Source organism: Geotrypetes seraphini, chromosome 1 (assembly GCF_902459505.1).
Source record: "Geotrypetes seraphini chromosome 1, aGeoSer1.1, whole genome shotgun sequence".
In the NCBI taxonomy this organism is placed as follows: Eukaryota; Metazoa; Chordata; class Amphibia; order Gymnophiona; family Dermophiidae; genus Geotrypetes; species Geotrypetes seraphini.
Window position 1 is genome coordinate 214,752,477 of NC_047084.1, and position 26,471 is coordinate 214,778,947.

At 42.3% G+C, this 26,471-nt stretch overlaps 1 protein-coding gene across 8 annotated transcripts in view; it reads left to right on the forward strand.

Annotated features, from left to right (window-relative positions):
- The window catches only part of FRYL (FRY like transcription coactivator), a 768,252-nt gene that overhangs the window by 298,414 nt on the left and 443,367 nt on the right, over positions 1–26,471 (forward strand). For all 8 annotated transcript variants that reach the window (XM_033945802.1, XM_033945793.1, XM_033945809.1 and 5 more), the window contains 3 exons: positions 3,128–3,260; positions 9,594–9,701; positions 14,602–14,839. In XM_033945802.1, the coding sequence (XP_033801693.1) occupies positions 3,128–3,260; positions 9,594–9,701; positions 14,602–14,839 (479 nt within the window). The remainder of the gene's footprint in view (positions 1–3,127; positions 3,261–9,593; positions 9,702–14,601; positions 14,840–26,471) is intronic.

Below are 26,471 nucleotides of genomic sequence, written 5' to 3' on the forward strand. Positions count from 1 at the left end.
TCTTCAGTGAGACAGGGGTGTCCGGCTGAACGTTGCCAGCTTTAGGGGGTTACACCTGGGCCCCCCAGGTCCCTGCCTCACCCTCCCTCCAATGATAGAAGGTCTGACTGGGTCTCGATTTTTCTTCTTTCCCTTCACTGTAAAAAAAAAAAAAAAAGACCACAGTGATTATTAAACAATTCTGCCCTCATAGTGCTGAGCAACCGGCATCTCCCGGCACTATCAACAAAGTTGTGAGTATATGTTTTATTTGAACTTCTTTTCTGGTTGTGGTGGAGATGTGGGTTCAGTGTGAGTCTACAGAAGGAATATGTTTTTTATCAAACGCTATATTTTGTAGAGTTGTGGAAATGGTTTAATGACTGCCAAGTAAATTTACATTTGTATGAAGTTTATTCAGTAAAGGGCTTCGGGTGTATGGATAGAGAGCTCCGTTGACGGAACTAGTGCCTTCCCATGTGTTATAGGCGTGCATTTGTTTTCATACTCTGGCAGTAGCGCCACTGCGGTAGTGGGGTTTCTCCCCGAGGCGGACTCTGATTAGCAGTTCCTGCGGCCGGGTGGAGGTAAATATTTGGACGGCTCCGGGTGTGTTCTTCACATAGCCGGTTCCTGACTGAGCGCAAGAGGCGTGTGCTTATTTTTTTAAGTTGAGAATGAAGCAGCATTCCTTTATTTCTCTCCAATGTTTATTTTAAGCATTTTATACCATGACAGTGGGAAAAATATTTTAATGGTTGGCTCCGGGTAGGTTTTTAATGCATTGTTGATAAGCCGGCTCATTTCAGCATGAAACACGCACGCACTTGTTTCTCCGGCGCTAGCGGGAGCACCGCAACATTCACGGAGTTTATTTTGCAGCTGACTTAGGTCACTATCCTGCGGCTTCCCTGTTTTCGGGGTTCTACACATCACAAATGTTTCAACAGCTTTTGCCACTGTTGCGGTGATATACCTTGTGTGTGTGTTTCCCCAATCTCTCTGCTTGAAAAGACTTAACTAACTTTAATTAGTACTGTACTGTTATGCCTCATGGTGCTTAAGAAAGAGATTCTACCCTGTGCTCAGCTGCTCAATCTCGTTTTTTTGCCGTTATGGGTCGGCAGAAGGCAAATTGCTGCACAGTGATGTCAGTGGCATGAGAGTACTCTGTGTTTCATATGGGTATCTTCTTGTATCTCTCGGTGTCACTAAAGGCTGAGTCTATGTAGGTTTAGAAGTTTTCTTATTCTTTGTACCTCTGTGCAGCGCTGTGTGTATCTGGTAGCACTAAAGTGCTGTGTGTGTCTGGTAGCACTATAGCATCGATTCCTGAACTGTCTTTTCTATTTCTAGTATGCCAGGGACTGCAAGTTTCAAAGCTTCTCGCACAGATTTCTCAGGTCGCCATCTTCTCAGGGCACCTGCTAGACAGTCCCTCAAACTGGCAGGAAGAGCTGTGTGGCTCCTTCTAACCAGGGACAGGTTACCTATTCTCCCAAACCCACAGAGTAGCAAATGCTATGTGACTGTTGGAATCATCCCTGAAGTTCTCTATAGGGATGTGAGCTTTATCGGATGACAATTAGGGTGCAGATTGTTTCCCATGGGGTGGTCAATGCAGCTTCTAGATTACGTCTAGTACGTCTTCACTTTAAAGGCAGTAAGTTTTTGACTAACATTACATGGAGTTAACACTGTTTTCAGAATTGTAACATACTCCATCTTACATCGCAAAGCTAAATTTTTTCTGGGTAAGTTCCTTTCTTCTTTCAGAATTTACAACTCTTGTCCAGCCATTCCCTGACTGTCTGCTCTTCATTCTGAAGGGGTCTTTACTTCCTCAGGTAACTCTTTATGTTTTCTCGTGAGGGGGGAGACACTATGATGTCAGGTCAGGGGTTTTGGGCATTTCTCAGGATGCTTGCAACTTTGAATCTTCCTCCCATTTCAGATTCTTTCTTGGAGTGGCCATGTATTGAGCTTCCAAAGGTTACGTTCGTGCGAGACCCCTTTTAAGTGTTACGGGTACTCGGGACAGTAGTTTTAGTTCTTCTGGAACTAAGGGAAGTTATTCCATTTACTTCATAGTGCCTAAGCGGGGATTCTTATTTCTGATTTACAAATTCTGGGGTGTCAGTTTGGACAGAACCACAATTTCTTTCTAAGGTAGTGTCATCCTTTCTTTTATGTCGCTCTCACTTTTCCTTTCTTCTTCCTGGGAGGAGGAATGGGGAGGCGAGCTTTTCATCACTGCATTTTTTTAAAAGTGCGTAGCATTCTCCGCAATCTGTAGGTTTCTAACGACTTTTATTCATTTAGATCACCTCTTTTTCAAGGGATGCGACAAACATATGGCAGCGTCCAAAGCCTCCATCGACCGAAGGATCCAGGAGGACATTCTTTACGCTTACTTGACGGAAGAACTTCATGACCATTCAGCCAGAGCAACGGTGGCTACTTGGACATAGTCCACAGGTTTTTTCCTTGGAGGAGTTTTGTCATGTGGCTACTTGGTCTTCCAAGAATACTTTATCTCGGCATTACCGATTGGATGTGGGGGCGCATGCGGAGGCAGCGTTTAGTTCTTCGGTTGTTGTGGCAGCGGCGTTTGCTTCCCTCCCAGATTGAGGATTGCTTTGCTACATCCCATTGGTCTCTGGATTCATCTGCTGCTGTTGCTAAGGAAGGAAAAATTATGTTCTTACCTGTTAATTTTCTTTCCTTTAGACACAGCAGATGAATCCAGAGCCCCACCCTTTCTGGATATTGACTGTCGGTTTTTTCTTTTGCAACTTTCGAAGTCTGTTATTATTGATAGTTGTATTCTGTATTATTACCTTTTGAAATTTGTTATGGGAAAGAAGTTTTTTACATGCTAAGCATATTGATGGTTACAGATGCTTGGGCAAGGAGCAATACTTAAGATGCAGGAGGTGTGCCAGCCAATAGGACCACCTGTTAATCCCATTGGTCTCTGGATTCATCTGTTGCGTCTAAAGGAAAGAAAATTAACAGGTAAGAACATAATTTTTCTTCTGCAATGGTCTTATGATCTTAGTTAGCACTTGAGACAGTGGAAGGTTGAGTAAATTGCCCAAGGTCACATAGAACATCAGTGCTAACTCCTTTTTGTTTGTTCCTGAAGGAATGTCAATTTACTATCCTCAAGTGCGGAAAGCATTAGACAGCATTCTTCGACATCTAGATAAAGAAGTTGGGAGACCTATGTGTATGACTAGTGTACAGATGTCTAATAAGGAGCCTGAGGATATGATCACGTATGTAATACGTAATTTCTACTCATTACTACAACATGGCTTACCTTTAAGGAAGATCCCAATCATTAATGACTTACTTCCCCCACACTATAAAATTATCCCTTTTTGCCTTAGGTAAAAAAGAGGGGGAGGAGTCGCTATTCTATTACAAGAGGATTTTAATTTTAAAGTGTTGGATTCAGTGTTAAAAAATGGCTTGGAAGTCATATCTTGTACCTTTGAATAGAAAGGATTTACAAGACTCTCTTTTGTACTTTGTTACATTCCACCTGGTCATTGGACCTCGGCCAATGAGTCTTTTCATGATTTTATATTTAATAATTCTCTTGCTACCTCTCAAAGCCTATTATTAGACAACATTAATCTCCACTTGGAACTAGAAAATAATCAGGAGGTGAACAACTTCAAGGCTTTCCTGTCCTCTTTAGATTATTCACTGCCACAATTCTCCCAATCCTATGTAGGAGGCCATCAGTTAGATTTAGTTTCACTTGCAACAGCAGAAATTCATTTGAAGGATGGTAGGTGGCAACCTATACTTTGATCAGACCATTTCATTTATTATTTTACTTAGGGTTGGGTTAAAAATCTTTTTTTTTTTTTAATTCTTTATTCATTTTATAACTTACATCAAGTGTACATTAAGTATCAAACAATTATAATACAACATCACTTGAAAAATCTTCAACATCATACACCAAGAAAGATTTAACCCCCACCCCCTCCCAAATTCATATATGACTAAAATATACTACCCGAAAATAATATCTTATGCCATTCATATAAATTTTCTTAATGAAAAAACCAACCCCCCCCTCCCAAAATCCACATGTGTATTAAAACTTGGGAAAAGTGTAACTTATTCATTATAATAATTTAATAATGGTCTCCACACATCCTTAAATTTATTATAATAACCTTTTTGAACTGCCAACGTTCTTTCCATTTTATACACATGACAAACTGAATTCCACCAAAAACAACAATTCAGTCTACTACAGTCCTTCCAATTATAAGTTATTTTTTTTTAAAATTTAATATTTATTGAATTTTTCAATATATTCAAGCATACAACTTGTACAGAAAGGAAATTTAGCAAGAAATTAATACAAATAAAAAACATATATCAAAGAATATCAAATATGAGCATAAATTTCTACTCAAGTCCTCAAAGAGATCCAAGAAGGGAAATAGGCGAATCAAAAGAAATTATTTAAACCAGGCAATAACTAGTCGGATGAGATTAAAGCACCCTTTCTTAAACTAAGCACTTTCTTTCTCCAGAGATGCAGTTGAAAGAAAAGTTGTCAGTTTGGATGGCTCAAAGAAAACATATTTATGAGAATGATAATTAACAACACATTTACATTGATGTCGCAAGTAAAAGGTCGCCCCCAGAGATAAAACACCAGGTTTCCTTAACAAAAATTCTCGTCTCCTTCTCTGTGTATCCTTGGCCAAATCTGGGAACATCTGAATTTTACAACCTAAAAACTCTTTTTGTTTATTTTTAAAGAAAAGTCTCAGCAACCAGTTTTTATCTGGTGCGAGAGCTACTGTCAAAAGTAAAGTTGCCGGAGTCACTAATTCTCTATCAGACATTTCCAAAATATTAGATATATTCATTAAATCAGGTCCCAATTTCTGTTGTGGTTGCTGTTGTTGGTCTTGAGGCTTATTTGGGAGATAATAAACCTGCGTAAATGGTGGTAATGACTCTTCAGGAAGCTCCAATACTTCCGTCATGTAATGTTTCAACATTTCCCTTGGGGCTATCACAGAAACCCTAGGGAAATTTATCAGTCTGAGGTTATTATTACGAGAAAAGTTTTCCATTGCCTCCATCTTCCTTCTTAAGTTAGTATTGTCTTTGATTAATACCTCAGTAATTTGTTGGGAAACTTTTAATTCTTGATTAATATTTTGTGTTGAAGTTTATGAGTCCTCAAGTCCAATCTTTAAATTTTTAATCTCAGTTTCATGATTTTCTAGTTTCTTTTCTAATTGTTGTAGTTGCGGGTTAATAGATTTTGCCAAATTGGCTACCAGATCCCACAGAGAATCTAATGTAACCTCTCGGGGCTTCACAATTTGAAATGGTTGTAGTTTTAATTTAATTAGCTCACCCTATGGCAGCGTGTCTCCTCCTGCAGTCTGTTGAATTCTCTCATCCCCCACTGCTTCCTCCTCAGTCTCCTCGTTCAGACTCCTCTGCTCCAGCAGGGAGTCGTGCAGCACAGTCCCCGCGTAGTTCTCCTTAGCCTCCGAGAGGAGGTGAACTCCAACCTCAGGAAGTTCCTCCTCTCGCGGGGAACTGGTCGACTGAGGGCGTGGGGGAGGTGCTCTTACTTCGGGGCTTAGCGATGTCTCCGGCCCCATGGTGAACGTCGTTGACGCACCTCCACCATGCGTCTCCTTCGGGGAACTCCCTGAAGCTGTCGGCGTGCCCTGCATTCTCCTCACAGTCCTTCCAATTATAAGTTATTTGTTGTATGGCAACTCCTGTTAATATCATCAAAAGCTTATTATTATTAGCTGATATTTGACATTTAGTTCTCATAGACATGCCAAATAAAATTGTGTCATAAGACAATGCTACATGATTTTCCAACAGGCAATTTATTTGATCCCAAATAGACTCCCCAAAAACCTTAATAAATGGACAATAAAACAATAAATGATGTAAAGTTCCAGCTTCAAGATGACAATGCCAGCATCTATTAGACTTAGAGCAATCCAACTTTTGTAAACGAACAGGGGTCCAGAGTGTTCTATGCAACAGGAAAAACCATGTTTGCCTCATAGACGGAGACATTGTACATCTCATCCTCCAAGACCAAATACATGTCCATTGAGATGCATTAATTTGATGCTTAATCTCAATACTCCAAATATCTCTAAGTCCAGTTTTTGGGTTTTTATTTAAATAGCCAGATATTAATTTATACCACTGTGCGGCCTGGTGTCCCAGGAAGTCTGCCTGAAAGCATAAGAAATCTAAACTAAATTGATTATTAAGAGATTTCCATTCAGGGAACCCTGCCTGAATAGCCTGCTTCAGTTGCAACCACTTATAACTTTGTTTTTTATCAAGGCCAAATTTAAGTTGCAACTGTGAAAAATCCAGCAGTTTACCATTAGATATCACATCATTTAAGGTTCGTATACCTGATTTAATCCAATCCTTCCAGACAATATTAAAACCGCCTATTTGGATCCTGGAGTTTAGCCATATATTTTGATAAGTAGATTTTTGAATTGGAAGAGGTGTTAAATTATTAATAAATCGTAAAGTTGTCCATGTATCCATTAATATTAATATTGGGTTAAAAATCTTAATCTGAAACCTAAATTGAATAAACAAGAATTTTCTATTAGAAAAAGACCTGATTCAATCGCTGCTTGGCTAGCCAAGACCTTCTCTCCGATGTCAGGGGGGAAGGCTTGTGGGCTGGCGGCGTGCAATCGCTGCACGCGTCTGACCCTTCCTGGAGTTGTAGCAGGAGCGAGAGGTAATTAAATGGAGCGGGTGGGTGGCAGGGGGCGGCGGCGGTGGACCAGGGGGAGGAGGAATCGGTGGCGGTGAACCAGGGGGAGGAGGAATCGGCGGCGGGTCAGCTTGGTGGGCATGCAGGCTTCGGCGTGGCTTCGAGGGAGGGAGAGAGGAAGGGGGTGGGACAAAGGCTGGAAGGCAATGGGGGGACATAGGAAGGAGAAACAAAGGAACTCGGGACATAGGAGGGAGGGAGGAAGGGGGCACTAACTTGGGACATAGGAAGGAGGGAGAGAATAAAAAGGGACAATTATTTGGCCTGAGTGTGTGAGTGAGAGGGAAAAAGATGGTACACATGGGGAAAGGAAGAGGAAAATTGGGCATAGGGAGGAGTGAGGTAGAGATGCATGGGGAATAGAAGAATGAGAGAGATGTTGGTTGAGGAATGGAATGAGGTCTGGAGGAGAACAAGCATAAGAAAGAAAGAAATATTGGTTGCACAGTCAGAAGGAAATGCAACCAGAGATTCATGAAATCACCAGACAACAAAGGTAAGAGAAATTATTTTATTTTCAATTTAGTGATCAAAATGTGTCAGTTTTGAGAATTTATATCTGCTGTCTATATTTTCACTATATTTGTCTACTAGTCTTTAAGCCCGTTACATTAATGGGTGCTAGAATATTCATTCTTTCTTTCTCTCTCTCTCCTTGGCCGCTATCTGTCTGAGGTGTTTTTTTTTTTTCCTTTCTCTCTCTCTCCTTGGATGCTGTCTGTCTGGGGCTTTGGATGCTGGCTGTCTGTTTTTCTTTGCCTCTCTCTCTGCTTGGCTGCTGGCTGTCTGTCTTTTTTCTGTCTGTCTCTCTGGCCCCATCTGTTTGTCTTTCTTTCTCTCTGTTTCTCTCCCTGGCCTCCTATCTTTCTTTCTGTATGTCTTTCTCCCTGGCCTCCCGTCTTTCTTTCTGTATGTCTATCTGTCTTTCTCCCTGGCCCCCTGCCTGTATTTTTCTATTGTGCCATGCCTGACTGTCTCTCCGTGGCCCCCTTATGTCTCCCACCCAGAGCAAATTGTTGGTTGGGTTTTAGAATCTGGGGAACCCTCCTGCTCAAGTGTTCTTGCTTAGGTTTTGTTTTGGGTTTTTTGGTTTTTTTTTACACATGGTGAATCCTGAGACAGGTAAAAATACCTCGGCCCGCTCAAGAGATGTAAAAAGCACTCACCTTCAATTTGTGTTGTCATCTCTCTCTAGCACTGCACCTTCTGGAACTTTTTTTAAAATTATTATTAATTGGAGCTGCAGAGGAGGGAGGCCATATGTATTGTTGTTGTCACGGCTCAGTGTCGTCTCTCCTCCCTGCGCCATTGCCGTGGTGTCCACAAATCCGGCGAGTTGGTGAGAGCCGGGGACCGGCTCGAGTGCTGTGTTGGGGGGAGGGGGTAGGCAGGTGTGGGGACCAGGTTGCGCGCTTTCACGCTCAGTAGGATTACGTCGCCCCCGCCGCGGCATGTGTGGTGCCTGAGCTGCAGGTGCAAAGGGCCGGCTCGCACTATGGGGTCATGCCCAGGATGACAGCATGGCTGGTGTAGCTCGTGCAGTACAGATCTGCAAGTTCTACTGAAAGAGGCAGCTGCTTTAAGGCTAACAGCTCCCTTAGTGATTTTGAGAATTTTTTTTTTTTAGTTCAAAGCCGCCGTCGTGGCTCCTCTCTCGATCCCTGCCCTGCCTGAGTCGGAAGTCTTCTCCAACGCTGGTGCGGTTCGAGAGAGGAGCCGCGGTGGCGGCTTTGAGCTAAAAAATGAACTTTGTCGGGTAATTTCAAGTGTTGCAGAGCAAGAGAGAGATGCGTGGTAAGCACGCATGCGCACTCTTGCTGGCCACAGCCCGATAGATCAGGGAACATGCGGTAAGAGTGTGTATGTGTGCTTAGCATTTTATTATAGTAGATTTTTCTATAGTTGTTACTGAGGTGACATTGCATATTTTAAAGTCATCTGCCTTTACATCTTTGAAACCCCCCAAATATAACTGATAATTAACATTTTCTCTGCATACAGTGTGCTTTGTGTTTTTTTAATTGTGGTTACCATTATGTATTAATAAGATTATATTGTGTTTATATGAAAAATGGATGGAAGAAATTGCATTACAATTAGTATTATTATTATGGGGGTGGAGTCAGGGGCGGAGTTTGGGCGGGTATGGGGTAGAGTTTGGGTGGGGGTACTCAGTTGGTATTTGTTAGGCTTAAGGGGTATTTGGCTTGAATAGGTTGAGAAACACTACTCTAGAACACTGAGGCGCTACGTTATAGAATAGCTTCTAGTGCATATATTCTCATTGGCGCCTCTTTAAGGGTGCATAAGTTTAGGCACCAGTTTATAGAATTGTCCTTTAAATGATTTTCAACTTGATATGCATAATTACTAAAACATCAATCATAAATGTAATGTCATTCTAAAATTGAGGGGTATAAATTAAAATACAAAGCCCTCAAATCCTGTGTGTGAATGGAAAAATTTAACATGTCAGTAGCCTATATGACCAAAGTATATTCTGCATTTGGAACCTACATCAATACCAGACTTTACAGTGGCCTAGAAGTATCAAAGAAGAGACAAGTTAATCATATCATGCATTTCTAAAATGATTATTACTAATGGGCAAACTGGATGGACCGTTCACGTCTTTATCTGCCGTGATTTACTATGTTACTATGATCCTACCTGAGTCAGTTGCATAATTGTAATCTTGAATGCTCTTGTTTTTATTAGTCATATAAAGCAAAATAAAATCTACAGTCTAAATAATTGAAAAGTGATATAGACTTTGATGTTGTAGAGGAGAGAGAAAGCCCAAGATTGACCTGTTCAGAACTTGTGTTGCTGCTATTCCAAGACTAATTCCAGATGGTATGAGCAGGAATGACCTAATTGAATTGTTAGCAAGGTAAGAAAATTTATACATTTTATTGTCTGCCCATGGCAAGGTGCATGTATTATTCGCAAGACTTGACGTTATACATATAAAAAGTTAATTTATTAAGTGCCCTAAGGGGAAAAAAACCCACTTCAATTGTTTTAGCCAATGAATATAATTTTTGTTCAGATAGATTTTTATACCTTACTAGCTTGACAGTTGGCAGAAGATCTAGATTTAATGCTGCTTTAGATTCAGTAGCACATGCCCCAGTATATGAATGTTCAATAATTTATCTACCTGATTATGAAAAGAAATTGCAAGGGTGTTGAAACAAGTCCGTGCATGTCTCAAGGTCATGCACAGTTGCGGGTTAGTATGACTCTTAACATTGCAAGAGACAGGATGTCAGAAGAGTCCTTATGCGAATCAAGTAAGAAACTGCTAGATTTGGAGCACTGTTCATTGATACAATTTCTCACAAAAGAAGGGAAAGAACCAAAGGAGATCCATGAATGCATGACTTCAGTATATGGTGAGTCTGCCCTTTCATCCTAAAAATTAAAATTTTGGAGCAAGCAGTTTAAGTGGGGTAGAGAGTCCATTGAAGATGACCCTCACATTGGATGGCCTGTGGAAGCAACTTCCACAGAAATGTGCAAGAAAGTTGAGAATTTAATTTTGTCAGACAGGTGAATTAAGGTTTACCGAATATCTGAAGAAATGGCATTTCAGCAGGTACAGTTTGGAAAATAATTCACAAAAAGTTAGGCATGTCCAAGGTTACTGCAAGATGGGTTCCAAGAATGCTGATGCCATGTCAGAAAGCCACGAGGTTCCATTGCTGTCGGGAGAACTTGGAGATTCTCCATGAAATCCAAGTGAATATTTTTCATTGTTTGGTGATTGGAGATGGCTCCAATCACAGAGATCCTGAGTCCAAAATGGAGTCAATGTAGTGAAGCATAAGTCATCCCCCACCCCAAAACAGTTAAAGACAGAAAAATCTGCAGGCAAGGTCAAGGTAACTGTCCCCAACAGCAGCCACTCAGCTCACTCCAAATTGGACAGCAGAGGAAGTGGCGCCCCCAACAGCAACCACCCTATCTCCCAGCTACAGCCATGGCCTGGCAACATCCAGCTCCAACATGCTCTGGGACCAGCACTCGCCACCTGCCAGATCCCCTCTGCCGCAGTCCCCAGTCCTTATCACCTGGCAAAACAGTGTTAGTGGCAGCTGGAAGCGCAGGCTGGGACACATTCTGGAATCGGCACGTAGCATCTGACAAAAAGCATCCCTAGCAGGCTCCACTGCCGGCCCTGAAAATCAAAAACAGAAAGACCAGCAGCAACCCGCCAGAAGGGACACCGCGACTTGCCCCCGGACCAAAACCCACTTAAACCCCCATCCCCACCCCGATGAAGGCAGTTAACCAACTCCAGGGACTCCACCGGGCAAGGGAAGGTACCCAGAGAACTAGATGCTGCCCCCCGCCAGGCCTAGGGACAGACATATCCGAGGGCTGGCTAACTGGAGTGACAGTCAAAACCCACACACCACAGCCTCCCACTTACGCCACCCCATCTCCCCAGCATGACCCAGCAGTAGCACTGAACACCAACTGAGGGGCAGCCCTCCGATGCTCTATGCAGGACATCCCCGTCCCGAATCGCCCATCGGAGGACCCCCCCCCAAGAGAACCCATCTACCAGGCAGAGCCATGCCCAGAGGTGCACCAAGGACCCAAGGACCCCTGGAAGCCGATCCCCACCCATGACACAAGCCCCCTACCCCCAGGCCACAACAGCAAATTCAAGTTACCTTCCAGAGGGGTCGCGGCCAGAAGCCGAAGACCCCCAAAATCCCAATCTGACCCCAGGAAGAGGCTGCACTGTAGAAACTGAAGACCAGGGAAAATTGAAGGATGGGACTGGGACATCAGACCAGCTGGTAGGAACAAAGCCCCAACCCTCAGAAGAAGGAAGAACTGCGGAAACATCAGAGCCACCGCCACAGCCCCAGGTCACCAGCTCCCACCTCAATTTTGTGTTGTTTTTTTTGTTTGTTTTTGGATATTTGTTAGCCAGCCATCAATTGCACTCAAAGGACCGAAAAAACAGAAGTGCCACCACCGACGCAGCACCTAAAGTGGGGACAAAGCAGAGGTGACCGCGGAACCGTAACCACCCGCCAGGAGAACTGAAACTGCCTACTCCGCACATTTCCCCGGGGCCGAGAGGCAGCACCACAACCGTACCAGCCGACCGGGGAACTGCCCGCCGCAGCCCCAGCCCGAAACTGCACACCCCAGCAGCCGATACACCCGGGAAAGGACCAGGGGGACCACAGGTGATCAGCCGTTGCACCAAAGGCCCAGCTCACTGCACCACCCCAAACCCCGAATGCCTGAGCGCATCCTGCCAACAAGCGGGCCCTCATCAAACAAGGGAGCCGGAGTGAGACAGAAACCAACGTGGACCCCAGCCCTCCGAAGAAGAGCAACATACAGTTGGAGCAAAAACTTAAGCTACATGAAGGAGGAAAACCCGCAATAGTTAGATATCTTTCTTGTATAATTATATGGTGTATTGCCATATCCTGATGCCACACAAGCTCGATCAGCTCTGTGCTACCCCAGCCCTGCCGCCCCAACACATGCCGGAGGCCCCCATCCGGCTAACTAGGCACCGCGAGCGAGCAGTCTGACCATGTGAGAGCACCGGGCTGAAGCGCCCGACAGCGCCGCAGGTCCGCAAGGGCCGCTCGCCACCAGAGCACTTAGCCGACACACCCTCCTCCGACGCTCAGCTGAATCCACTGCCGGCAAAAAATGTGCAATGGTACCACCCCTGCTCCATGCAGCCCAGAGGCCCCGTACAACAGCGCGACTGATCGCGCACGCCCGCTCCCCGCCCTGTGAGACCTACCCGATGCAACAGCACCTCCTACTACCTGTGCACAGGCTAAACTCTCAGGCCTTCCTGACTCTCAATTTGACCCGATCCTGTCTTCTACCGGGAGACAAACCCCAAGACCCACGAGGACACTGGAACCAATGCGGGAACACCAAATAAACAGGTACAAACCTCACAAAGTTGCCTCTGAGGGACCGGGAAGCACACTTTTCCTCGGAGGCATGAAGACTCTATCCCCCACCCATCATGCCCTGCTTCCCTTCTCGTAGCCAATCACCTCCTGCCATCCGGTGGGAAATCCTCTTCCTCCTCACCTACCTCCTCTCCCTCACTTGTGCCATCCAGCCCACTGTTATAGTTGCCCGTCGAGACTAGCTCTCGGGCTCTTTTGAACTTTTGCTTCTGGAGTTCATGCCACACAAGACAACCATAACCAGGGAGAGTTATGCCCACACAATGATTGCTTTGCAAAAGTCAATCAAGAAGAAAAGATGAGGAAAACTCACAGAGGGGGAGTTCTTATTCTTCACGACAATGCGCTGGTGCATATGTCACGACAATCACAGGCTGCCATCTGAGGATGTGGGTTTTAGCAGTTGAACCATTCATCCTACAGTCCTGACCTGTCTCCCTCATATTATTTCCTGTTCCGAGTTTTGAAGAAATCTCTCAGTGGACAGCGGTTTTCAAGTGATGAAGAAGTCAAAGAAGCTGTGACATCCTGGTTTGAAGGTCAAACAGAATTCTTTTCAAAGGGGTTAAAGTCATTTCAGGAAAAGTGGATTTGAAGTGTATGGAGCTATCGGGACTATAATGAAAAACAAAAATATTTTGAAAACTGTCTTCTTTCCTATCGAGGTAGATAAATTATTGACTTCCCCTCATACAAGGTGAGAAACAGGCCATATCTTTAGGCAAGAAATAAGGAATTTAGCCTTTCTGTGCAGGACAATTGACTAGTTTATACCTAGAAGGTTATGCAGCTAAGCTCATTTTTGGGAAACAAAAGTATGATCATGTTTCCCCTTTGTTGATAAAGCTTCACTTTAGGATCCACTTTAAATGCGCATGCATAATCTTCAAGCTTCTCTATGGAATATTTGATCCTTTTGTCCCCTTATACTTTGCCATTTGAGAAGCACACAAAGATATAACTTATCCTTCCCTTCCTTTAAGGGACTTAAATCTGCTGGGAAGCTCAGTCGATCTTTTGTATTCAAGTTGTAGAGATCTGGAATGAACTTCCTGACTCCATTAGGCTTTTAGGCCAGCTGCAATTATTTCGTAAATTCCTGAAAACTTTGTTGTTCTCACAATTTTTAAATGGTTTAACTACAGTCTCAACGAAATAATAATATTATAGTTATTTTTCTTATGTACTTTAGTTTTTAATTAGTTCTTCCTTCTCCTATGTTTTCTGCCATTGTCTGGTTGTGTTAATTATATGTGAACCGAGTCGAACTCCACTGGGAGATGACCCAGTATATAAACCAAAGTTTAGATTAGGTATTGGCATTGAGCTACACTTAAAACTAACTTAAAAGCTGTAGTGGTGAATGCTTTTTTTCTAGCGGTAATGCTTTTTTTCTAGTGGTGATGCTGTTTTGCAGAGGCACACGTTCGAATTGCCTTAGATTCGGTACCACGTTACATGCAAGCCATTTTGTATAAGCTGAGCATTATCCTTTTTATTCAATTGCAGTACATTAGCGCCATCTAGTAGATACTACAAGTACACCCCTGAGGAAGGCTTTTTTCCAGAAGCTGAAGCACGGACCGTGTTGGGGTCCAGTATAAAAGAATTTGAGACTCTCTGATAGGCTTGCATCAGTTACATACATATTTTAATGACTTATATGTTTTTAATAAATTGATAGTTCTCAAGTCTGACATGCATTGTCCCTTCCCCACTTTCTTTTGGTTTCTGTATTGTCACATGTGGGGTTGTGTTTTCCTTTCTGTTGTGGAATATATCAATATGCTATTTTCTACCAGAAATTTTTGTCCTCAACAGGCTGACAATACACATGGATGAAGAACTACGTGCCCTGGCTTTCAATACTCTACAGGCATTAATGCTTGATTTTCCTGACTGGCGGGAGGATGTGCTTTCAGGATTTGTTTACTTTATTGTGCGTGAAGTCACTGATGTCCATCCATCTCTTCTGGACAATGCTGTAAAGATGTTGGTGCAGTTAATAAATCAGTGGAAACAAGCAGCTCAAATGCATAATAAAAGTGCAGAATTCCAGGTATTATGGCATTTGTTCATTTATTAAAAGATGACAGTTCTCTGATTCACTTTTCTGGGAAGTATGTTATTTTATATTGTAAAATATTCTTTCAGTTTATTTAGCAGATACTTCATTAGTTTTTAATGTAATGACTTATGTACATTCCTCCTTGTATTTTGTTGTGTATAAACAAGCATGAAAACTTCAGTTAGGAAAAATATACAAAATTTACAATAGAATGAAACGAATAGCTATCAGTTAGCATATATACAGTTGCGTATAAAAGTTCAGGCTCCCCAGCCAGGTTGTGTACGTCACTGAATCCCCAAGTGAAAAAAGATTGACACAACCTCTACATGGTATAAAGGTAAACAACTACTATGTGATCCCACTAAACATTTTTCAGATGCAGACATTTTGGATATCCAGTTGTTATTTTAAAATAAATAAACATACTGCTATTGAAGTATTGTTGGGCTAACATGCACTTGGCACACCCACTCAAACCACAAGCTGAACAAAAAACAAAGTGAATGATATCAGAGCTCATATCATCATAGGTCTGTGAATAAACTCCACTTAATATACTGTATATAATAAAGTCATTCAGTCAATTCAATTCTTCAACTTTAAAATGTGTCTCTTGTATTTAAAGTCCATACAATGCTAAACTTCACACAGCTTGGATTTCAAAATTTATAAGTAGACCATTTCAGTGTGTTTGTGTAAGCCAGGGGTAGGGAACTCCGGTCTTTGAGAGCTGTATTCCAGTCGGGTTTTCAGGATTTTCCCAATGAATGTGCATTGAAAGCAGTGCATGCAAATAGATCGCTTGCATATTCATTGCGGAAATCCTGAAAATCCAACTGGAATACGGCTCTCGAGGATCGGAGTTCCCTACCCCTGGTGTAAGCCATTCCAAAAAAAGCAGGTCCCGGTATTAAATCGCTATTCTATAGGTAAGGTACTTAGCTTGATAATTTCACACAATGTTTCTGGAACCACCGTTCTTAATCCAGATCCCGACAGGGTACTCCTGTTTTGCCTAGAGGCTACATCAGGGGAATAATTATAAACGAATTGGCTCTAAACAGGCACACCACTCAAATCCTCCTTTCAAAAATGGCCTGAGATGATATTTGTGCATGAGGTCCATAGGGGAAAACCCTTATGGGGATAACATAACATCGGATTTCTAGACCGCATAACCATAAGTTCAATGCGGTTTACAAAAGATTATAAAATTAAATGGAAAAAATACCTAATCATATCAAAAAAATACCTAATCAAATCAAAATAGCCTAATCAATCAGATATTTTGAGAAGGAGGGGAAAGGAAATGGGTGGATTAGGGGTATTCCTTGCCTGAGTCTAGACCTGAAGTAGAGGGAAGAGGACTGCTTTTATTCAAAGTCACCAAATGCTTCCCTATTGAACCTAGTACAGAAGGAATACTAACAGCCAGAAACCTAAATTTCACCTTATGTTTCACCATAATAAAAATAAAACTCAAAAGTACCTTAGATGACAATTTTGATCTAACAGCCACAGTCCAGAATTTCTAGGCCCACCGAGGCTCCAGTGGAGCTTAAAAGGGGCCTGGCATGCCCCTTAGAGCACACCCCTTTTGTCACGCCACAGGGGCTTGCTGGCTCTTTATTCTCTTTCTTTCTGTTTCCTGCTAGGCTGTCTTGATGACATCAGCAGCCCAACATGCTGTCTGAAGTTTTCTGTAGCTCCTTCATGCACCAGGTCAGCAGTTCTCCTCTTTCTCTCTTCCCTATGGCTTGTTTTTGTGTGTTTTTCTGTAGGATTCTTACTTTAAATGACACCTAAAGAAATATGTATTGAGCACGAAAATTATGGAAAATAGCCATTTCCAGTGCAATAGGTGTGCCATTCTGGACACATGGGTTATCTCCCCATGGCCGTGAGCCATATGCAGAAGGAATCCACTCCTACTTCACTGAGAGCTCTACTGCCACCTTTTGCAAGTGAGCCAGGAGTGTTTTTGTTCTACTCTCTCCTTTTTCTTATTTTATCTGGTGTTTTCGGTTTTCATTCAGTGTTTTTAAGCTTGGAGCTTATCACCTTTAGTGTCAACTCTGCCTGCGTAGAGAAGAAGCAGACCGAGGTCTGCAGCTGACAGGCCGATCCCTGGTGGTACCTGTTAGCAAGCCTGCACAAATATTTCTGAGCTTGGGGCCGTCCCTGCTTACTTTTCCTCACCTGGTTCTTAGCAGGGGTTTACGTGTAGGCTGTGAGACATCTGTAGGAGGTTCATCAGTATCTCGCAGGGTGCTGGCTCCCACCTTCTGGTAGTGAATCCGTTGGTCCACGGGGTTGGGTGTGCAATCAGATGCCATTCTAGCTGGCAGCCTGAAGATCAGCAGTGAAGAGGCATTTTCAGCATGAGGCAGTGATTCTTCTCTTTTCCAGCTACTGTAAAGAGCTGAGGCAGGCTGCAGCATGTTGCTAGCGTAGGTCACTGTGAGTAAGGCTTGTTACAAACTCTGAGATGAATTGGGGGAAGGTCTGAAAATCACATTTTTGAGAGTTCCTGCATATTCCCCTATGTTCCCTCTCCTCAAAAACCCTAAATTCACCAGTTTTTGCCTTTAATAAGCCAATTATTTTAGCAATTTCCCTGCACTTCCAAAACAAAATTTTTTTACCTCAGATTGGTTGGGATGGAGTCTTCAGGCTCTTATATTCCAGATTCATGATAGGATTGCACAAATTCTGTGCCTCAGGAGCATCCTTGCACCAAGTGCCGTGCCTCACGGACCGGAGAGGTGGGAGTGGCCAGCTTAACCTCTCCTTTGCATGCTCGGTTGACTAAAAGGGCAGCTTGCCCATCGGGGCAGTCTTTTCTGTTTTCAGGACCTGGAAATTATGACCATTCCACGCTAAAGTATGCGGACACCCCACAGCCCAAGAAACGCAAGGTAGTGTCATCACAGGGTGATTCCTCACTCCCTGATATGGCTTTCTTCTCAGAATTTATTAATTTTATGTGGAAAGCCTTTCAGGAGAGCCATGTACCTGCGCAGTCCCGCTGTGTGTCAGACATGCCTCAGCAAGGCAAAGCCTCTCAGAGCACATCTACTTCTCAGTCTGTCGCTGTTTGGGACTAGGGAGACCTGTTTACAGGAGATACTGATGATGAGCATAATTTTACTGTTCCTTTATTGTCTATGAATGTTCCTCCCAGAGCAGGGGACCACAGAACATATGCTGACACTTTGATACTATTTACCTCTAGAACCTGGGGACGATCCCATGATTCTGCATTTATTTCAATCCGCTGTTTTATCTGATCTCATTTTGGTGTCTCTCCATGAGCTACATTTGGACACACAGCTAGCTCCTCCCTCCTCCTCCCTCATGTGTGGATTAATGATTGTCCTCTGCTTTTCCCTGGCACCCAGACATTAATGTCTTGATTTCAGAGCAGTGGGATTCTCCTGAAGGGACTTTAAAGTAACGAGAGCCATGTCTAGGCAGTACCCTATAGCACAAGAGTGTCGGCAAATTTTTAGTCATCCTAAACTAGATTCCTTGGTTGCAGAGGTTACTAAGTGCACCTCCCTTCTGAGCGAAGGCAGTGTTGTACTCAGGGATATGCAGGACCATTGAGTGAATGTTCTCAGGAGACTTTTTTTGAGGCAATGGCTTTGGGAGTCGAAGCTGCCTCAGTGGCATCCTTTGTTACTTGTGCTTGTCTGTCCAGACTGCGCACTTTGGAGTGTGAGGGAAATGAACCTCCTTCTTAGCTACTTTTATCTGGTGTGGATTATGTGGCTGACACTCTGTATATGATATTATATGTGTCCTGGGTAAAGTGTCAGTTTATTCAATTTCTGCTCGTCGAATGCTCTGGATCAGACAATGGACTGGTGATTCCACCTGTAAAGCTACTCTTGCCAGACTTCCTTACAAGGGGAAATTATTATTTGGTAAAAGCCTGGATGATCTTGTGAACCGAGCAGTGGACCATCATCCCAAGACTCTGCATGCTAGTAGATCCAGAACCTCTAGAGGCTTAGGGCACTCTAATTTTCATGGTTCCAGGCGCTCTCACCAATATTCCAGTTCTGTGTCGCAGATATTCTCCTGAGGCTATAGGCAGAGGTTTTCCAGATCCAGCTGTAACCAGGTCTCTGCGTTCGATGCGGTTCCATCCTCCAAGAACTTGCAATAATGCCAGGCCAAGGGATGTCTGTTTTCATATCGAGGGCAGTCTCTCAGCATTTTTGCAAGCCTGGGTGCAGGTTTTTTCCAACTGTTGGGTTCTGAGGAAGAATCAGGAGTAAGACCTTCATAAAAATGTAGGTGAAGACTCCTATGAGACCCCAAAAGTTATATTTTTAAGAGAGACACTGTGCTTATGAATTCAAGTTTCTGAACAATCATATCTCTCCCTGTCAGCAAGAAACAATATGCTCTTTAAGAGATTCATCTTTGCCCCAGAAAGCTGGCAAGCATCTGCTGACTATTACAACATTGGTGATATGGTTCAATATTGCTCCGAGATAAATATGCAGATTATACAATCAATAGATATGACAGATGTGTCAACCCAATAGAAAGTGAGTATATAATCTGTAACTAAGTAGAACTCTACTAAAGTATATAAGTAGGCTACTAAAGTATATAAGTAGCATACCATCTGCCTTAGACTTTAGGATGGATCCATAAACAGAAGCCGGTACTCTGTATGTTATCCATTGGCTCAATGTGCTGTACTATTGTTCCATGTAAGCTGACTTTTGTCTATTGCTAATAAACCTATATTATATACAGCAATTGGGTTGTTGCGAGGTCAGTTTATGAAAAGATCTGCAGTCACCTTCTCAGTTCTGGACATTATTTGGTACAGCTACAACTTGAAATTTGCCTGGCCTCTAACAGATTGTTTTATGGACTCTTCTGCAGGGAGAAGTTGACCATAGTATCTGCCTAGGCTAAAGTATGGAAGACTTTCCAGCATTGGTGTGCCTAAGAACATGTGGAGCTAATTTCAGCTCCAATTTTGGTGGTGTTGGCTTTTCTGCAAGCCGGCCTTGACAAGGGCCCTACCGTTGGCTTCCCTTCAGGTCCAAGTAGTAGGGCTCTCTTGTTTCAGGGTTCGGGACCACAAATCTATGCTGGCATCTCATCCAGATATTGCCAGATTTTTGAAGGGTGCTCTCTGCATCAGGCCACTGATGACGCCACCATTTCCTTCGTGGAACCTTAACATGATTCTGCGAGGTTTCACCAAAGCTCCGTTTTAGCAGCTGGAAGAAGCATCCCTCTTCGAGTTGACGCTAAAGGCAGTTTTTCTGGTAGCAGTGACCTCAACGAGATGAGTCTCGGAGCTCCAGGCTCTTTCTTGTGAAGAGCTTTTCCTTAATCTCTTGAATATCTTGGAAACTGAAGTCTCCCTACATACCTTCTTTTCTGCTGAAGGTGGTTTCAGAGTTTGTTAATCAGGAAGTCTGCTTAGCTGCATTCCAGTCCATAGGTTCTAAGAAACAGGACCACATTTTGAAGAAGTTGGACATGGAAAGAGTATTTCGTTATCTGGAAGTCACCAATGAGTTTAGACACACTGTCTGTTTGTGCTGACTCTTTTGACTAACAAACAAAAATGGAGCAAAAAGCCTCTCAGAACATCGAGAGGAGAGTGATTAAAGAAAGTAAGCAAACATGCAAAGTAATCACTTAATTTGTAAGTAAATAGGTACTTATAACCATACAACTTGTTCATAGAGTCTTGAGCTCAGAGATATGGAGGTGATAACAGGGAAGCTCCCAACACTACCACCTCACCGCCCAATCATTGCTTCAACTCTAGAAGCCTGTTGTAAAGTCCATTACTATTTAGAAAGTGCACAAAGTTACTGTTGTTTAAGAATAATAAACATATTAATGTAAATCTGGAACAGCAACTTAGCTTAGGCTTGCAGGTTCCGACGGACGTGGCCCGTTTCGTTCCTGCTTCAGGGAACCGAAAGAGGTTTTAAAAAATGCTCAAAGCATGGGCGCGATGAAACTCTGAAATTACAAAAATATTAAAAGATGTAAACTTTATTTTTATTTAATCATCGTTAAAATAAGCAAATTCAAAAGATATATAAAAAACCATTCAAGCTACAGGAAGCATTTAACGACTTAGTTTTGCTTATAGGCTTTTCGTGAAAATTACCTCCTCATGGCATGTCAGCAACTGCACTGACACCAGAACAGGTTTAAAGAAAAAATGTGTCTGCTCATAATTGACGTAAGAGACTATCAGCCAATTGGAACCGTCTTACTAGAGCCATGGGAAATTTAAAAAAGGAGGAAAAAATGTACAAAAAGAAAAAAAGGGAAGAAGAACATGAAAGTTTCTTTTGACTCTTTTGACTAAGCAAGGCATGCCCATTTCCAAGGCCACGCTTTCCAGATGGGATCCGTATGGCCATTTCATCAGCCTACATTATCTGTGAGACATAGTCCTCTGTTTCTGTTAAGATGCATTCCACCAGAAGTGTAGCTTCATCGTGGGTAGAAGATAGGTCAATCTCTCCAGCAGAGATTTGTAGAGATGTGACTTGGTCCACTCTACTCATATTTGCCAGAGGACTTTGCCTTTGGATCCTCAGTGTTACAGGCTGGCGCAGTCAGCCTGCCTTAGATTTCTGTGTCTGCTTTTGTACGTCCTGTTTGTCTAGAATAGCACACTTATTGCACTGGAAAAAGAGATTATGGTCTTACCTTGATGATATTCCTACCTTGATAATATCTTTTCCAGTAGATAGCTGTGTCATTCTGAACCCTCACTCTCTCCTTCCTGCTCCTGCCTAAGGTCTCATTCTGTTTATTCTTCTCCAAGTATGTATCTTAGATGCCAGTCAGCCCTTTCAGCCTTGAAGAAGGTTGTATAGTATATTTTAGCATCTACCTGAGCTCCTTTGATACTTCTGTTGGCTGTTTATTGTTCATTGATTGTTCAAGTGTTATTATGTTCGAGCAGAATAGTTTATTGGTTTGGGAAGTTTCCCATTTTCCCTTCACATAATTTTGATGAAGCTCTTGCATGCTTGGGTACAAACTGCAGGTGGCAGTAGAGCTCCCAGTGAAGTAGGAGGATCACAGAAAAAATCCGGAGTGGATTCCTTCTGCATATGGCTCACAGCCATGGTGAGGTCACTGATGTATTTTATTGTCTGGATTGTTTTTCCTGTTTGTAGGTATGTTTGTCGTTAATTTGACTTATTTGTTATATGTAATTTTACATTTTTGTATGTAATGTGTAACTCGCCCTGGATAAGGGCGGGGATAAATAAAACAAACAAAAACACTTGTCCAGAATGACACACCTGTCTACTGGAAAAGATTTTGTCAAGGTAAGAATATAATCTCTTTTTCTTGTTTAAAATTTGCTATGATGAGGATGAAAATTTTAATTTTTTTTAGCAAAACGTCTACAATTGGACTTGGACATCACATCACATTAGCTAAACTTTTCACCTGCAGTGTTCTTCTGTAAGTTCTATTTTTAGAAAGTTGACTAGTTTTTGGGCAGTATTATCTCACTGTGAGTGAGTCTGTAAGACATTACCACGCCCCCTGCTGGATACTCTCTCACAATCTTAGAGCCACCTTAACATAGGTAGCTCCTCCTTAGGGGGAAGTGAAACAGGAAGGAGGAGTCAGGAAAGCAGCTACCAGGAACTATATAAGATGTAGGGCCAGAACTAGGTTAGGGAGGCCGAAGAAAGAAGTGATTCTTGTATGTACCTTGACTACAAACCCTAGAGGCTCTGCTTGGCTGAGTTAAGCCAAGGTTTTCTTTTCCTGAATTACCTATGAGTTTCATTCTGAGGTCTGGCTGGGACCAGCACTTCTTTCCTGTCTCAAGAAGGACTTTTACAGACTATTTGGGGCATGGCAGTCACCAGCTCTAAGAAATACCAGAACTTTTGCTTCTTGAACAAAGAGACTTCTACTTATATACCTGCCTTGTGAAGCAATAGGATGCAGGATCTTCTTTCTTTTCATCAATGAAGAGTTTTTCTTTACTGTTTGTGTCTGGGTTTGGCTATATGGGTACAAGCCCGAACCTAAATCACGCTCATGCTGTTACACTCGCATTTATTTTTTGGTCTTCCAGATCTTGTGTTGATTTCAACAGTTCCTTGTAATTCCCATTTCTTAGCAGTGTTTTGGAAAATTGAAATTGCTAGCTGGAAGTTGTTTTTTTTTTTTTTTTATTTGATATTTTCGATGGCTCCACCCCTCTTCCCACTTTATAAGAATGAATTGTCTTCATTTTTAAATGCTCAGGCAGCGGCTTACAATAATCCCTGGTTGTTGAAAGTAGGTAAAACAATCAACACAAGTTGAGAGGTTAAAAGGATTAAGGACTTAGTCAACTATGGAATTGTCACCACTTGACTAAGTGAAAGTTTAACAGGTCACTCAGCCTTTTGGGCCTTACTAACAGCTTTCAAGAAAAAATAGTAAAGAATCAACTAAAACACTGCTAAAACCTTTGCATGTGCCATGTCCACATTAAAAAAAAAAATTCAGTCTGTTAAAATCAAAAGTAAATAACGATTTTGTATTAAAAATGGCAGAAATATGTTTGGTTTAGCTTTCTATGATGTAGAGGTTGTGATGAGTTCATTGAAACCAACAATTTTGACCAGGGCTGCCTAAACTTATTTATCTTTATTTTATATAATCATCCTACAAGTCTGAAAGCTAACGAAGCAGTGAACATTCAGGTAGAGCAGGTATTTCTCTGTCCCTGGAAGGCTCACAATCTGTTTATACCTGAGGCAATGGAGAATTCAGTGACTTACCCATAACCATAAGAAGCTGCAGTAGTATTTGAATCAGGCTCCTGGACTTTTGCACATAACTTTCAGTATGCGCACACACACACACACACACACACACACACTCTCTCTCGCATGTGCCAGGGTTATGCAATTGCTATTATAGAATACTGGGATAAGCATAACTTTAGATACAAGCAATTAGGTTAGCTAAATGACTGGTGTAAATGCTCATACCTAACTGCAGGTAGATAGATGTATAAGTATTTTATAAGATGTGTATATAAGTACTAGACATGTCCCCGACCTATTCTTTCCACTCCCAGGTCCACCCCCTTGAAGTTACATTCTATGTAACTTGCAAGCACAATTTTTTGAACACCAACTAAGTTAAATGCTTAGCTGCTCATTGGTGCCACTTTGTTACATCTACTCAGGAGTCCGTACATTAGGTCATCAATCCATTCCCATGAACCAGGTATTGCAGAGGTGTGTTACTCACAACTTTCAGCAGCTCCCTCATTGCCAGTGGAGTGCCCCCTTCAGTTTTTCCTTCTGAAAGTGAACTGTGCAGAGATGTTTCTGATTAGTTTTTCTTATTTTCATTTATAAGGTTTTTTTCCCTGAGGCTTTTGTGCCTTGAGACCCCATGAGGATTGACTGGGACAGGTTCCACGGAGCTGTATTGCAGATCGAAGGACAAACCTTCGGATGGACCTGTGGAGCTAGCCTGCTGTGTGCTAAATTAGGGCTAGGCGTCCTTTATCTCTTGGAGCCAATTCGCCTTCTAAATTTTTCAGAGGCTTGAGCGCAAGCTATGGGTGCCCTGAGTAAGAGCCTTTGGGGTATCAGGGAGCTGGTTGCGTATTTTGCCCCCCCCCCAATCATGCTTCAAGATTCCTGGGGGTGGAAGACTCAGACGGAGTCACACAGACTGGCATCCTGAAGATTTCCTGATCTGGAATCGTTATTTGAATTTTCTGAGGCAGAAAGTCCTTTCCATCTCTTCCAGCTGCAAGGAAAACTGACAGGTAGGCACTTTCTCAGAACTGTAAGCAGAGTCCCATTATTTCCTATGGAAAAATAGGGAAGGGGGGAAGTTTCAAAAACCTTGTTTTTGAGGATTTCTGGGGTTCAAGGTTCTGGTCCCCCACCTCCAAAACCCTTTTTAAATGAAGTTTGTCCTGGATGGCTGCGAAGGAATATCTATGTATCGTGTGCTGCAGCGCACATGTGGAAGAAGCAGGAGCCTAGAGCTTAGCCCCATCCATGTCCTCCAGAACTAGCAAAATGCTGTGCATCCAGGAAATGGGTAGAAAGTCCTGTCTGGAACATTAATTTTGTGAAGGCGTGAAGCACAGATGCCTGGAGTCTGTGGAACCCATAAAAGCCCAGTTTGAGGTTCTGCAGGGTTTATCTCCCCTGTACAAGGTTTCTCCCCAGAATTTGTAAATCCCATGTGGAGAGCATTTTTAACATAGTTAGGATATGCGGCACAAACTTAAAGCGCATCACCGTTATTCCAAGGAGCGTCTTTGCTTCCTGTGATGTCTCCTCAGATAAGAAAGGTGGTCCCCAGCTCCAATGACCACTCAGAACTGGATTGGCAGGACTAGAGATCAGACTCAATGCCTCTTTTATCTCAGGGCTTGGAGACATCCTGGAAGAATCCGGTTCCCTGTTTGAATCCGGCAGCCAAGATGCCTCTCTGGCACTTGACTGGTGGGGGGCGTGATCCTTTGATCCGCCAGCTATTCAAATCAGTCTCTGTCCAATGTCCTCCACTTTATAGCGGATGCTATTAAGTCAGTCTCTGTCCACCATTTTACAGTGGATGCTATTAAGGAGTTGGAGCTCATGTCTTACACTCCTCTGCTATTAATATTCTCGTTCATTCACCAGTAATCAGTACATTGGATTATTGTAACTCACTAATTATAGAGCAAGGCAAAAAAGATCTATGTCATCTTCAACTCGCTCAAAACACTTCAATAAAATTAATAATAGGAAAAAAGAAATTTGATCATGTTACCCCGCTGTTAAAATCGGCACATTGGTTACTGATAAAATATTGCTTGACATTTAAAATTATACTTTTGGTCTTCTAAACACATTATAATTGGTCACCATCACACTTAGATAATTATCTAATACCTTATTCTTCAATATGTACACTTCATTCTTTACAGCAAAACCTATTAGTGATCCCATCGATTAGGCAGATTGTGTATTCATCCACTAGAGATCATTCTTTTGCAGTCATCGGCCCCCAACTCTGGAAATCTCTTTCAAATTACATTCAAACAGAACAAAATTTTAAACACTTTAAAACAGTGGTCTCAAACACGCGGCCCAGGGGCCACATGTGGCCCGCCAGGTACTATTTTGAGGCCCTCAGTATGTCTATCGTAATCACAAAAGTAAAATAAAACAGTTTCTTGATCATATGTCTCTTTAGCTACGTTACAATATTATTATTAAGACTTAGACAAAAGGAAAGATTTATAAACTATAAAGAGTTATACCTCATACAAAATTATCAATTCTTTAATAAGACATGAACTATTTTTTCAGAGGCCCTCCAAGTACCGACAAATCCAAAATGTGGCCCTGCAAAGGGTTTGAGTTTGAGACCACTGCTTTAAAACATTATTAAAAACCTTCCTATTCACTGACACAATTAATCAATGATTGGTAAAATGAGATAAGGAGCTTTATAGAGACCAGTCAGGAATAAGGAGCGCAAAATCAGCTTTTGACTCTATATCTCTTCATTTTCTTATCTTTCCTGTAGACATTGTAGTTCTACCTTTAGTTATTTTATTTTAATTATAAGT